At 37.0% G+C, this 12,397-nt stretch overlaps 1 protein-coding gene across 2 annotated transcripts in view; it reads left to right on the forward strand.

Moving 5' to 3' along the window:
- The window catches only part of LOC140164636 (general transcription factor IIH subunit 3-like), a 53,601-nt gene that overhangs the window by 21,053 nt on the left and 20,151 nt on the right, over positions 1-12,397 (forward strand). For both annotated transcript variants that reach the window (XM_072187973.1, XM_072187974.1), the window contains 5 exons: positions 270-355; positions 1,002-1,114; positions 4,956-5,095; positions 6,262-6,321; positions 11,437-11,466. In XM_072187973.1, the coding sequence (XP_072044074.1) occupies positions 270-355; positions 1,002-1,114; positions 4,956-5,095; positions 6,262-6,321; positions 11,437-11,466 (429 nt within the window). The remainder of the gene's footprint in view (positions 1-269; positions 356-1,001; positions 1,115-4,955; positions 5,096-6,261; positions 6,322-11,436; positions 11,467-12,397) is intronic.

Consider the following 12,397-nt stretch of genomic DNA (forward strand, 5'->3'; position numbering starts at 1 on the left):
TCAAGAACATTCACAATTTGATGATTTCAATGTTGCCAATGTTAACAGATTGAAAACATTGACAAATCAATGTTGGAAAAATCTTTGATATTTTTAAATACATTGAACATTGCAACACCTTACTCATAACAAGCATGACAAGTTCATAAGTTATCAATCACATTAATTATGCATTATATACATCAATGTTGTTTCTTTCAATACTGTTTTTCAACTTAAATCCTTCCAAAATTTTGATTTCCGTCTGAATATTTTAAAATTAATTGCAGAGGATGGTACTGGAAGTCTTGTTGTTGTCATAATTGGCGTCAACCCTGTCTGGTGGGGGCTACTCGGCACCAAACAAACAAATGAGGTAAGTGGCCTGACACAATTATGTCATCTTTTTAAAGTAAAAATGCTGTACATGTATATCTGCTCTTGTTATCTACCAATAAAAAACTGTTTTTTACTGGCAATGCAAATCGGAGTCATTAAAGAAGTATTTTGTGATCCTACATGTACTGTAGCATCCTTTTTTATGACATTTTTCAATAGATATGTTCGATTTTTGGAAAGAGAAGATGTAAAAATTGTTTATTTTTATAAACTTTTGAGGAAGATTGTGTTATTTTGTAAAATAAAGAGATCAAAGTGACAGTTATGAATGAGATTACTAACTTTGCGTCATTAATATGTCAGGGATTGTGGAAAATCTAAACATTTTGCTTTGGTCCTCGGAATATCCTCGGTTGCAAAGGCAAAATGTTTAGATTTTTCACAATGCCCTCCAAATAACCGATGCGATTATTAACTTCTAAACATCAACCTCTCAAATTTGAGAAGAAAATATCTGCAGGGATTGGCAGCCTGCCCTAATTATGTTCTTACAATGAGCTAGGCTTTATGCGCACACTCAGATCAACCAATTCATTTAATTAATTTACAGAACTTGATCACAATCACAACCTATGGGTTTATTATTGTTATATTGATGTCTTATTAATGTTATTTTGTTTTAGCCCAAGTTAACTCTGAGTGAATGTATGGATCATGTGATGGTATTTGTCAACTCTCATCTCATGATGAGTCATAAAAACAAAGTAGCAGTGATTGCAAGCCACACCAATGAGAGGTAAGGGGACAGGTATCACCGGTCTGTGGGGGGGTGTACTCGGTACAAAATACAAAGCAGCAGTGATTGCAAGCCACACAAACTAGAATAATATAGGCCTAAATGTAAATTGATTGAACTGAAATCCTCCAATAAAATCAGGTAAGCAAAATATTAAGCTTATTTATCTACCGTGCCGGTCGGCTCACTGACTGGTACCGGTGTGTTTTGACTTTTGTTAACATTTTAGTGGTAGTGAAAATATTTATGAGGTATAGTAAAACAAATACAACATGTTCCATTTCGGGGAAGTAATCAAAACTACTGGTCCCTCGGTGTTGGATGATTTGACTACTTCCCTCCGCGTCGGGAAGTAGTCAAATCATCCAACACCGATGGACCAGTAGTTTTGACTACTTTCCCTCAAAACATGTTGTATTTGTATAATGACCCTACCCCCTCCAGGACAGGCCCACAGACAACATTGATCACAGTTTGTATTGACCATAGACCCCAAAAATGAACTATTCCAGTTGAAATCCACTACTACCTCTGTGGAAGATTTTGGAAATATCTTCCACAGGGGGGGGGGTATGTTTTTCAAATGTAATTGGTCAGGGTTAATCATTTTGAAACCTATACTCCCCTGTATTATGGCTTAACCTATATCTTCCACAACTGGAGTGAGTGTATCAAATGGAAGTTACCCAATTGTCTATTCTATTCAAAGCTCATACTCCCTCTGTGGAAGACTTTAGCTAAATCTTCCACAGGGGTAGTGTGGATTTTAAATGGAAAAGCCCAATTAAGGGTGAATTGACAAATATATGCTTGGACCTGTAAGTATAGAACTTGCACAATACTCAATTAAAAGTTGAAACAAGTTATTCCACTTGAAATTCATACACCCCCCCTATGGAAGACACCATGCACCTTTAATCACCCACACAGGGAGTGTGAATTTCAAATGGAGATACCTAAATGGGTGAAATCCTTATGGGGTGTTCAACTGAAAAAGCCCAATGCTGATGGGAAAAATACAGACCACAGCAACGTACTGATCCAATCTGAGTCATTCATGGGCATGGATGGAAATAAATGAGTGTGAGCTCTGTATCATATACTTGAAGACCGAGATAAAAGACTAGTTTGCATCTGATGTCATCTGTCATCAAACTCGAGCACGGTTTGTTTACAAGTGTCGTGATGATATGACTTGTTGAACACGGCAGTATAACCGGGTGCCTTATTGTTAATGTTGCACCTTAAAACATACAAACCATTTCAAAAGTTAGGTCTTTATACTTATAGTAGGGAACTTGTTTCTTTCTGCGAAGGCACAATGTCAACTCAACAATGCCTAGAAAAGTTGCTTTTTGCCTGTAATTTTTTGCCATTTTGTGCTATTCCTTTTCTCCAATCGGCACCAGATAAATCGACCTTCCTTTTACGCGCTATTAACCAATCAAGGATCGTAGGGAATTTGATTGACAGTGACGTCAGACGCAAACTATTCTTTTTATCTCTGTCTTCAATTATTGTCTCGCCTGAATGTTCAGGGAGAGACTTAGTAATCACTATGGTGTGTGTGTGTCCGTGTGTGTGTGTGTGTGGATGGGCGTGCGTGTGTGCGTGTGTGTGTTCGGAAAAAGCTTGTGAACGCGTTATCTTGAGAACCGTAAGTGCTATGATGTTGAAACTTTATAGGGGGTAGCATGACCAGAGGGTGTCGACCTGATTAGATTTTGAGCGCAAAATATGGTAATTAAGTACCTAATTTGCATAATTTATGCGTAATAAGCAAAATACCTTGTGAACAGATTATCTGGAGATCCGTATGGGGTACAGTGGCGTAACTTGGTGGGGAGTAAGCGTGGCCAGATGTTCTCGACCTGATTAGATTTTCAGCGCAAAATATGCTAATTAAGTACCTAATTTGCATAATTTATGCGTATTTGATGCGTATCAAGCAAAAAAACCTTGTGAACAGCTTATCTGGAGATCCGTATGGGGTACAGTGACGTAACTTGGTGGGGAGTAAGCGTGGCCAGATGTTCTTGACCTGATTAGATTTTCAGCGCAAAATATGCTAATTAAGTACCTAATTTGCATAATTTATGCGTATTTGATGCGTATCAAGCAAAAACCCTTGTGAACAGCTTATCTGGAGATCCGTATGGGGTACAGTGGCGTAACTTGGTGAGGAGTAAGCGGGGCCAGAGGTTCTCGACCTGATTAGATTTTGAGCGTAAAATATGGTAATTAAGTACCTAATTTGCATAATATATGCGTAATAAGCAAAATACCTTGTGAACAGATTATCTGGAGATCCGTATGGGGTACAGTGACGTAACTTGGTGGGGAGTTGCGTGGCCAGAGGTACTTGACCTGATTAGATGTTCATGAGGTCAAAGGTCACATACAAGGTCAAATACAAGGTCAAAGGTCAACTGAGGTCACCAAATCTTTTAATAATTAATTTTCAACTGTGCATCACATATCCCACTACCAGCTTGATCGGTCATGTAATTAAGGAAATATGACGACTTTAAGATAGTCGCTTTCTTTGTAAAGTATAGCAAAGTAGCACTTTCAATGAGTGATAACTCGTAAAGGAAGCATCTTTCTGTTTTGATTTATTTGATGAAATAGTTCTTTGGTATTGCCAAATTTGATTTTTCAGCGCAACATACTTTTTCCAATTTCGTGAGGTCAAAGGTCACATACAAGGTCAAAGGTCAACTGAGGTCACCAAATCTTTTAATAATTAATTTTCAACTGTGCATCACATATCCCAATAACAGCTTGATCGGTCATGTAATTAAGGAAATATGACGACTTTAAGATAGTCGCTTTCCATGTAAAGTATAGCAAAGTAGCACTTTCAATGAGTGATAACTCGTAAAGGAAGCATCTTTCTGTTTTGATTTATTACTTTGATGAAATAGTTCTTTGGTTTTGCCAAATTTTGGAAGGTCATTACGGGGTCATCCGAGGTCACTCAGGGGTCATCTGAGGTCAAGTTATTAAAAACTTCGTATGGGCATGAAACTTGGTGGGTACAGTCATCATTTAAAGCCAAATTTTTGGAAGGTCATTTTGGGGTCACCAGGGGTCATCTGAGGTCAAATTAGTAAAAACTGTCGTATGGACATGAAACTTGGTGGGTACAGTCAACATTTGAAGCCAAATTTTTGGAAGGTCATTTTGGGGTCACCAGGGGTCATCTGAGGTCAAATTAGTAAAAACTGTCATGGACATGAAACTTGGTGGGTACAGTCAACATTTCAAGCCAAATTTTTGGAAGGTCATTTCGGGGTCATCTGAGGTCAAATTAGTAAAAACTGTTGGATGGACATGGAACTTGGTGGGTAGAGTCAACATTTAAAGCCAAATATTTGGAAGGTAATTTCGGAGTCACCAGGGGTCATCTGAGGACAAATTAGTAAAAACTCGTATGGGCATGAAACTTGATGGGTACAGTCAACATTTAAAGCCAAATTTTTGGAAGGTCATTTCGAGGCCACCAGGGGTCATCTGAGGTCAAATTAGTAAAAACTGTCGTATGGGCATGAAACTTAGCACGAGGGGTACAGTCAACATTTAGAGCCAAAATTTTAGAAGGTCATTTCAGGGCCACCAGGGGTCATCTGAGGTCATATTAGTAAAAACTGTTGCATGGGCATGAAACTTGGTGGGTACAGTTACCATCGGCCAGATAATCGTGCCCAGCCGATAACCGCCAAATTCATTTACCTCTCTACCAACAGTTATCGCAAAAGCAGGCGGTCACAAAAGCAGGCGAGACTCGTGGTTCGAGAACCGCCTTGTAGTAATAGTTGTGTTGAATTTTGTTTTGCAGTCGTTTTCTATATCCCAGACGAATCTTACCAGGCCAAGATCAGGCGGTAGAATCCAACAGACTCACTGACGGCAAATATGAACAGTTTGCCGTTGTCAACGACTCAGTGCAGGAAGAACTCAAACTTCTAGTTGCACACGGTTAGTTGCATGTATTTCTCATTTTAAAATAGATTGGACACTTGGTCAAGTGTATGCGTGCGTTTTTCTGTTATGGTAAATGAAGAGCTTATTTCCAAACCGTGTTAAGTCCACAAACCCATGTTGCTGATTTACCTGTGCGATATTGCTATGTGCTGTGATGCTATATTACAAAGCAAGCAGTGGATGGACGCACAGTAACAATAATGTGTGACACCTTTGTTTCCCAAATGAGAACAATAGTCTGCATATTGTTAACCATCATTGTTGTGGTAAATAATGGCTTGTTGATGGTACAACTCATTGTTGCTAATGTCAATTGTGATTGTAAATGAGAAACTTGTGGTTGTGGACTTAACACGGTTTGGAAATAAGCCCTTCAAATACTGCATTCTCAAAAGCGTGAAAGACAAAAAAAATCCTTTTTGTGCATGTATGTGACCCACTCAAAAAAAACTCGGAACAAGTCGTCAGGCATGTTTTTGAGTTATAAGCTTCTAAAGATGACATTCCCATAAAAAAATTTGAAATTCTTAATTTCACGGTACTTGACTGTGGGACTAAGTGGACTTTCAAATCCTTGTACTTATTAAAAATAGGTATATTTAATAAATAATTAACATTTGAACTATCCCTATTCAATCTTATGTAAAGCAAAAAACTAATTGCCCCATTACTCAGAATAGCAATTAGGCAAAAACATACAGGTATCATTTACCAAATTATTCATATCTTGAAAAGTATTGATTCTATTTATATAATTTTGGTATCATTTTAAAGCTTATTGTTAGTGCTTACATTTATATTCAAATCATGAAATGTCAAAATGCGACTTGCCCCTGGTTGTCAGAGTGGGTCACATATATGCTTTTGCATGGAGCACCTTGTTTTGGTACCAAGATGACAGATCCGTGCAAAGGGCTAAGGGTTAGTCAACTATCAACTATCTTGTGTTGATGACAGAGAAGGGATTTTGAAAAAATTTATATGGAATTAAAATTGTGAATGTGAAGACATGTTATTCATTGTCTTTGTTTCAAAGAATGTGCTTTGTGTTGATGATCAATACTATTATTTCTTTCAGATCATACCATGCTACACACAGACACTCTCCTATCTGGTTCTCTTGCATCTGTGTTAATGATTAATACTATTATTTCTTTCAGATCATACCATGCTACACACAGACACTCTTCTATCTGGTTCTCTTGCATCAGCCTTATGCTGTATCCTTTACTAATAATATTATATTGGAGTAAGTCTTTAATGGCCATTATACTATGCTACACACAGACACTCTTCTATCTGGTTCTCTTGCATCAGCCTTATGCTGTATCCTTTACTAATAATATTATATTGGAGTAAGTCTTTAATGGCCATTATACTATGCTACACACAGACACTCTTCTATCTGGTTCTCTTGCATCTGCCTTATGCTGTATCCTTTACTAATAATATTATATTGGAGTAAGTCTTTAATGGCCATTATACTATGCTACACACAGACACTCTTCTATCTGGTTCTCTTGCATCTGCCTTATGCTGTATCCTTTACTAATAATATTATATTGGAGTAAGTCTTTAATGGCCATTATACTATGCTACACACAGACACTCTTCTATCTGGTTCTCTTGCATCAGCCTTATGCTGTATCCTTTATTAATAATATTATATTGGAGTAAGTCTTTAATGGCCATTATACTATGCTACACACAGACACTCTTCTATCTGGTTCTCTTGCATCTGCCTTATGCTGTATCCTTTACTAATAATATTATATTGGAGTAAGTCTTTAATGGCCATTATACTATGCTACACACAGACACTCTTCTATCTGGTTCTCTTGCATCTGCCTTATGCTGTATCCTTTACTAATAATATTATATTGGAGTAAGTCTTTAATGGCCATTATACTATGCTACACACAGACACTCTTCTATCTGGTTCTCTTGCATCTGCCTTATGCTGTATCCTTTACTAATAATATTATATTGGAGTAAGTCTTTAATGGCCATTATACTATGCTACACACAGACACTCTTCTATCTGGTTCTCTTGCATCTGCCTTATGCTGTATCCTTTACTAATAATATTATATTGGAGTAAGTCTTTAATGGCCATTATACTATGCTACACACAGACACTCTTCTATCTGGTTCTCTTGCATCAGCCTTATGCTGTATCCTTTACTAATAATATTATATTGGAGTAAGTCTTTAATGGCCATTATACTATGCTACACACAGACACTCTTCTATCTGGTTCTCTTGCATCTGCCTTATGCTGTATCCTTTACTAATAATATTATATTGGAGTAAGTCTTTAATGGCCATTATACTATGCTACACACAGACACTCTTCTATCTGGTTCTCTTGCATCTGCCTTATGCTGTATCCTTTACTAATAATATTATATTGGAGTAAGTCTTTAATGGCCATTATACTATGCTACACACAGACACTCTTCTATCTGGTTCTCTTGCATCTGCCTTATGCTGTATCCTTTACTAATAATATTATATTGGAGTAAGTCTTTAATGGCCATTATACTATGCTACACACAGACACTCTTCTATCTGGTTCTCTTGCATCTGCCTTATGCTGTATCCTTTACTAATAATATTATATTGGAGTAAGTCTTTAATGGCCATTATACTATGCTACACACAGACACTCTTCTATCTGGTTCTCTTGCATCTGCCTTATGCTGTATCCTTTACTAATAATATTATATTGGAGTAAGTCTTTAATGGCCATTATACTATGCTACACACAGACACTCTTCTATCTGGTTCTCTTGCATCTGCCTTATGCTGTATCCTTTACTAATAATATTATATTGGAGTAAGTCTTTAATGGCCATTATACTATGCTACACACAGACACTCTTCTATCTGGTTCTCTTGCATCTGCCTTATGCTGTATCCTTTACTAATAATATTATATTGGAGTAAGTCTTTAATGGCCATTATACTATGCTACACACAGACACTCTTCTATCTGGTTCTCTTGCATCTGCCTTATGCTGTATCCTTTACTAATAATATTATATTGGAGTAAGTCTTTAATGGCCATTATACTATGCTACACACAGACACTCTTCTATCTGGTTCTCTTGCATCTGCCTTATGCTGTATCCTTTACTAATAATATTATATTGGAGTAAGTCTTTAATGGCCATTATACTATGCTACACACAGACACTCTTCTATCTGGTTCTCTTGCATCTGCCTTATGCTGTATCCTTTACTAATAATATTATATTGGAGTAAGTCTTTAATGGCCATTATACTATGCTACACACAGACACTCTTCTATCTGGTTCTCTTGCATCTGCCTTATGCTGTATCCTTTACTAATAATATTATATTGGAGTAAGTCTTTAATGGCCATTATACTATGCTACACACAGACACTCTTCTATCTGGTTCTCTTGCATCTGCCTTATGCTGTATCCTTTACTAATAATATTATATTGGAGTAAGTCTTTAATGGCCATTATACTATGCTACACACAGACACTCTTCTATCTGGTTCTCTTGCATCTGCCTTATGCTGTATCCTTTACTAATAATATTATATTGGAGTAAGTCTTTAATGGCCATTATACTATGCTACACACAGACACTCTTCTATCTGGTTCTCTTGCATCTGCCTTATGCTGTATCCTTTACTAATAATATTATATTGGAGTAAGTCTTTAATGGCCATTATACTATGCTACACACAGACACTCTTCTATCTGGTTCTCTTGCATCTGCCTTATGCTGTATCCTTTACTAATAATATTATATTGGAGTAAGTCTTTAATGGCCATTATACTATGCTACACACAGACACTCTTCTATCTGGTTCTCTTGCATCTGCCTTATGCTGTATCCTTTACTAATAATATTATATTGGAGTAAGTCTTTAATGGCCATTATACTATGCTACACACAGACACTCTTCTATCTGGTTCTCTTGCATCTGCCTTATGCTGTATCCTTTACTAATAATATTATATTGGAGTAAGTCTTTAATGGCCATTATACTATGCTACACACAGACACTCTTCTATCTGGTTCTCTTGCATCTGCCTTATGCTGTATCCTTTACTAATAATATTATATTGGAGTAAGTCTTTAATGGCCATTATACTATGCTACACACAGACACTCTTCTATCTGGTTCTCTTGCATCTGCCTTATGCTGTATCCTTTACTAATAATATTATATTGGAGTAAGTCTTTAATGGCCATTATACTATGCTACACACAGACACTCTTCTATCTGGTTCTCTTGCATCTGCCTTATGCTGTATCCTTTACTAATAATATTATATTGGAGTAAGTCTTTAATGGCCATTATACTATGCTACACACAGACACTCTTCTATCTGGTTCTCTTGCATCAGCCTTATGCTGTATCCTTTACTAATAATATTATATTGGAGTAAGTCTTTAATGGCCATTATACTATGCTACACACAGACACTCTTCTATCTGGTTCTCTTGCATCTGCCTTATGCTGTATCCTTTACTAATAATATTATATTGGAGTAAGTCTTTAATGGCCATTATACTATGCTACACACAGACACTCTTCTATCTGGTTCTCTTGCATCTGCCTTATGCTGTATCCTTTACTAATAATATTATATTGGAGTAAGTCTTTAATGGCCATTATACTATGCTACACACAGACACTCTTCTATCTGGTTCTCTTGCATCTGCCTTATGCTGTATCCTTTACTAATAATATTATATTGGAGTAAGTCTTTAATGGCCATTATACTATGCTACACACAGACACTCTTCTATCTGGTTCTCTTGCATCTGCCTTATGCTGTATCCTTTACTAATAATATTATATTGGAGTAAGTCTTTAATGGCCATTATACTATGCTACACACAGACACTCTTCTATCTGGTTCTCTTGCATCTGCCTTATGCTGTATCCTTTACTAATAATATTATATTGGAGTAAGTCTTTAATGGCCATTATACTATGCTACACACAGACACTCTTCTATCTGGTTCTCTTGCATCTGCCTTATGCTGTATCCTTTATTAATAATATTATATTGGAGTAAGTCTTTAATGGCCATTATACTAGCTAGACTAATTCCAATCAGCCGTCTACACTTCGCATGTACTGTGTATGCTTCGTAGTGACGACTGATTATCTTACAGCCAATATCATGACGGACTTCTGAAAACTATTCAATGCGACTTTGCTTTAGCGCCATATAGCGCGACTGACTAGCGGCGCCCGTGTACAGCGTCGTTGTACCGCCGCTGTGACAAGATCGCGCTCTGAACTTCTAAAAACAACAAACTCGGTCAAAAGGTCAATTTGGACACAACTGCGCATGCTCTATGCCACAGGAATCCTGTTGCAAAATCCGTCACTTTTTTTCCACGTAGTTTTCTCAGTCGTCAATCCAGACGGTTGACGACTGAGGGCAGCAGTCTATATACTAGCAGTCACACACAGATTGAGAGATAAATCTCTGGTACAGTGGCGTATCTAAGGGTTGTGGCGCCCAGGGCTAAGAATACATAATATCGCTCCCTCCCTAATTCTTGAAACAAGCGCACAAAAATGTTGACAAATAGGGCCTATCACTCATTAATTTTGGTTATAATGAAGGTGAATATCGGTCTTAAATTGATCTTTGATATGATTTGATATGGCTTTCATCGCTAGGAGGGGGCGCAGAATCAATGCTGAATTGGTCAATTTGGCACCCCCAAAGGGTGGCGCCCAGGACACATGCCCCCCACCCCTTGAGCCCAGAGCGCTCAAGAATCTAAAAAGTGTGGGGGTCCTAAAAAGTGTGTGTGTGGGGGGTCAGATAAAAAAAAAATTTCAACGCATGTTTATATAGACCACTTGACATCACTGTTTATCAACAAAGGCGAGGGACTCGTCTATCGATATGCTCGAATGAGCCGCTGCACTGTCCAATGGCTTTCCTGTACTATATGAAATGTGGCGGGCGATTTAAAATGCAAGTGCCCTTAGCAGACTACGATGCGTACGCACACTGCAGGGCAACGAACAATGGAAATTGCCATAATGCGCGCGCATACTGCCGGGCAATGACGTCACATGCCAAGTGCAGGTCTATACCAGTCTCATTCAATGGCAACAGAAACAGGCAAAAGGGCAACATGTACTATGTTTTTTAACCATTTCACACAAAACTAACATTTGTTGACCCCAAGTTTTTTCACCATGGACCGTCATGTACAGACGGTCCATGATGAGCAGGGGGCACCGCACCCCCCACTGGCTATGTAACTAAAATGTAGACAAAAACTGAAATATACTTCTTAACTTGAATCGCATACAGATATCCATAGAATAGAAAAAGAATGCAAAGGTGAGTGGTACTTTGTTTGTTACAAACCAATTAAAATGAAATAAGTGGCATATGGTCATTTTCACGGTAAAGGGTGTAACTTTTGATTTTTAGGGTCAAAATTTCAAACCACTTAAATATGTTTCTGTTTACTGTAATCATGCATAGAAGCAACTTAAATTCCAGTAAAATAGTGTTTCAAGGCTTAAACCTTTTGATTTCTGATAAAAAATTTGACATTTCCATAACATTTTGGTTAAAATCTAAGAAAAAATGTATTTTACATAAGCTCAGAAAATTATGACATGAAAGCTGGAATACATGTGAAATCCCATTCCAAAGTAAGTCAACAGATATAAGTTAAATTTTATACCATGTTTTGCTATGTTTGTAATTGCAATTTTGAAAATTTTTAACATCAAGGGTCATTTGCAATGGAAATTTCCCAACCTTAAACATATTTTTTAAGTTTTAATTGGGTTCCTAAAATAATTTAAATGTCTAACTTCATGTACAAATACTACTTGATGAAAGGAACCTCCCAGCCAAGTTTCACAGAAATTGGAGTTATTTTTTAGAATTGGCAATTCAAGCGATTTGTGTTTCGGAGGCTTCAGTTAACAACACAGGTGATCATAAAAGTAAAATATTTGGCTAACTACTACAAGTTGACATGAAAAAATAGGTAAAAAATATCACAATTACCAATTTTCATGCTTTGCTTCTAAGTATTGAATTTCAGTTGTGACAAAAATTAAATTATCACAGCAAGTCATTTTTTTTGTTTCGAGGCTTCATGTTTACAATGGTTAAACATGGCAGAAGTAGTTTTTTGAAAACAACACTGTTGGGATCATCTAAGCTGTTATTTTCTTGTGTGTATTGAATCAATGATTCTATGCGGCAGATATTGCAGATTTATAACATGATAATTTTTTTCACCCATTTGTTA

The sequence above is a fragment of the Amphiura filiformis genome, chromosome 11 (genome assembly GCF_039555335.1).
Source record: "Amphiura filiformis chromosome 11, Afil_fr2py, whole genome shotgun sequence".
Taxonomy (NCBI): Eukaryota; Metazoa; Echinodermata; class Ophiuroidea; order Amphilepidida; family Amphiuridae; genus Amphiura; species Amphiura filiformis.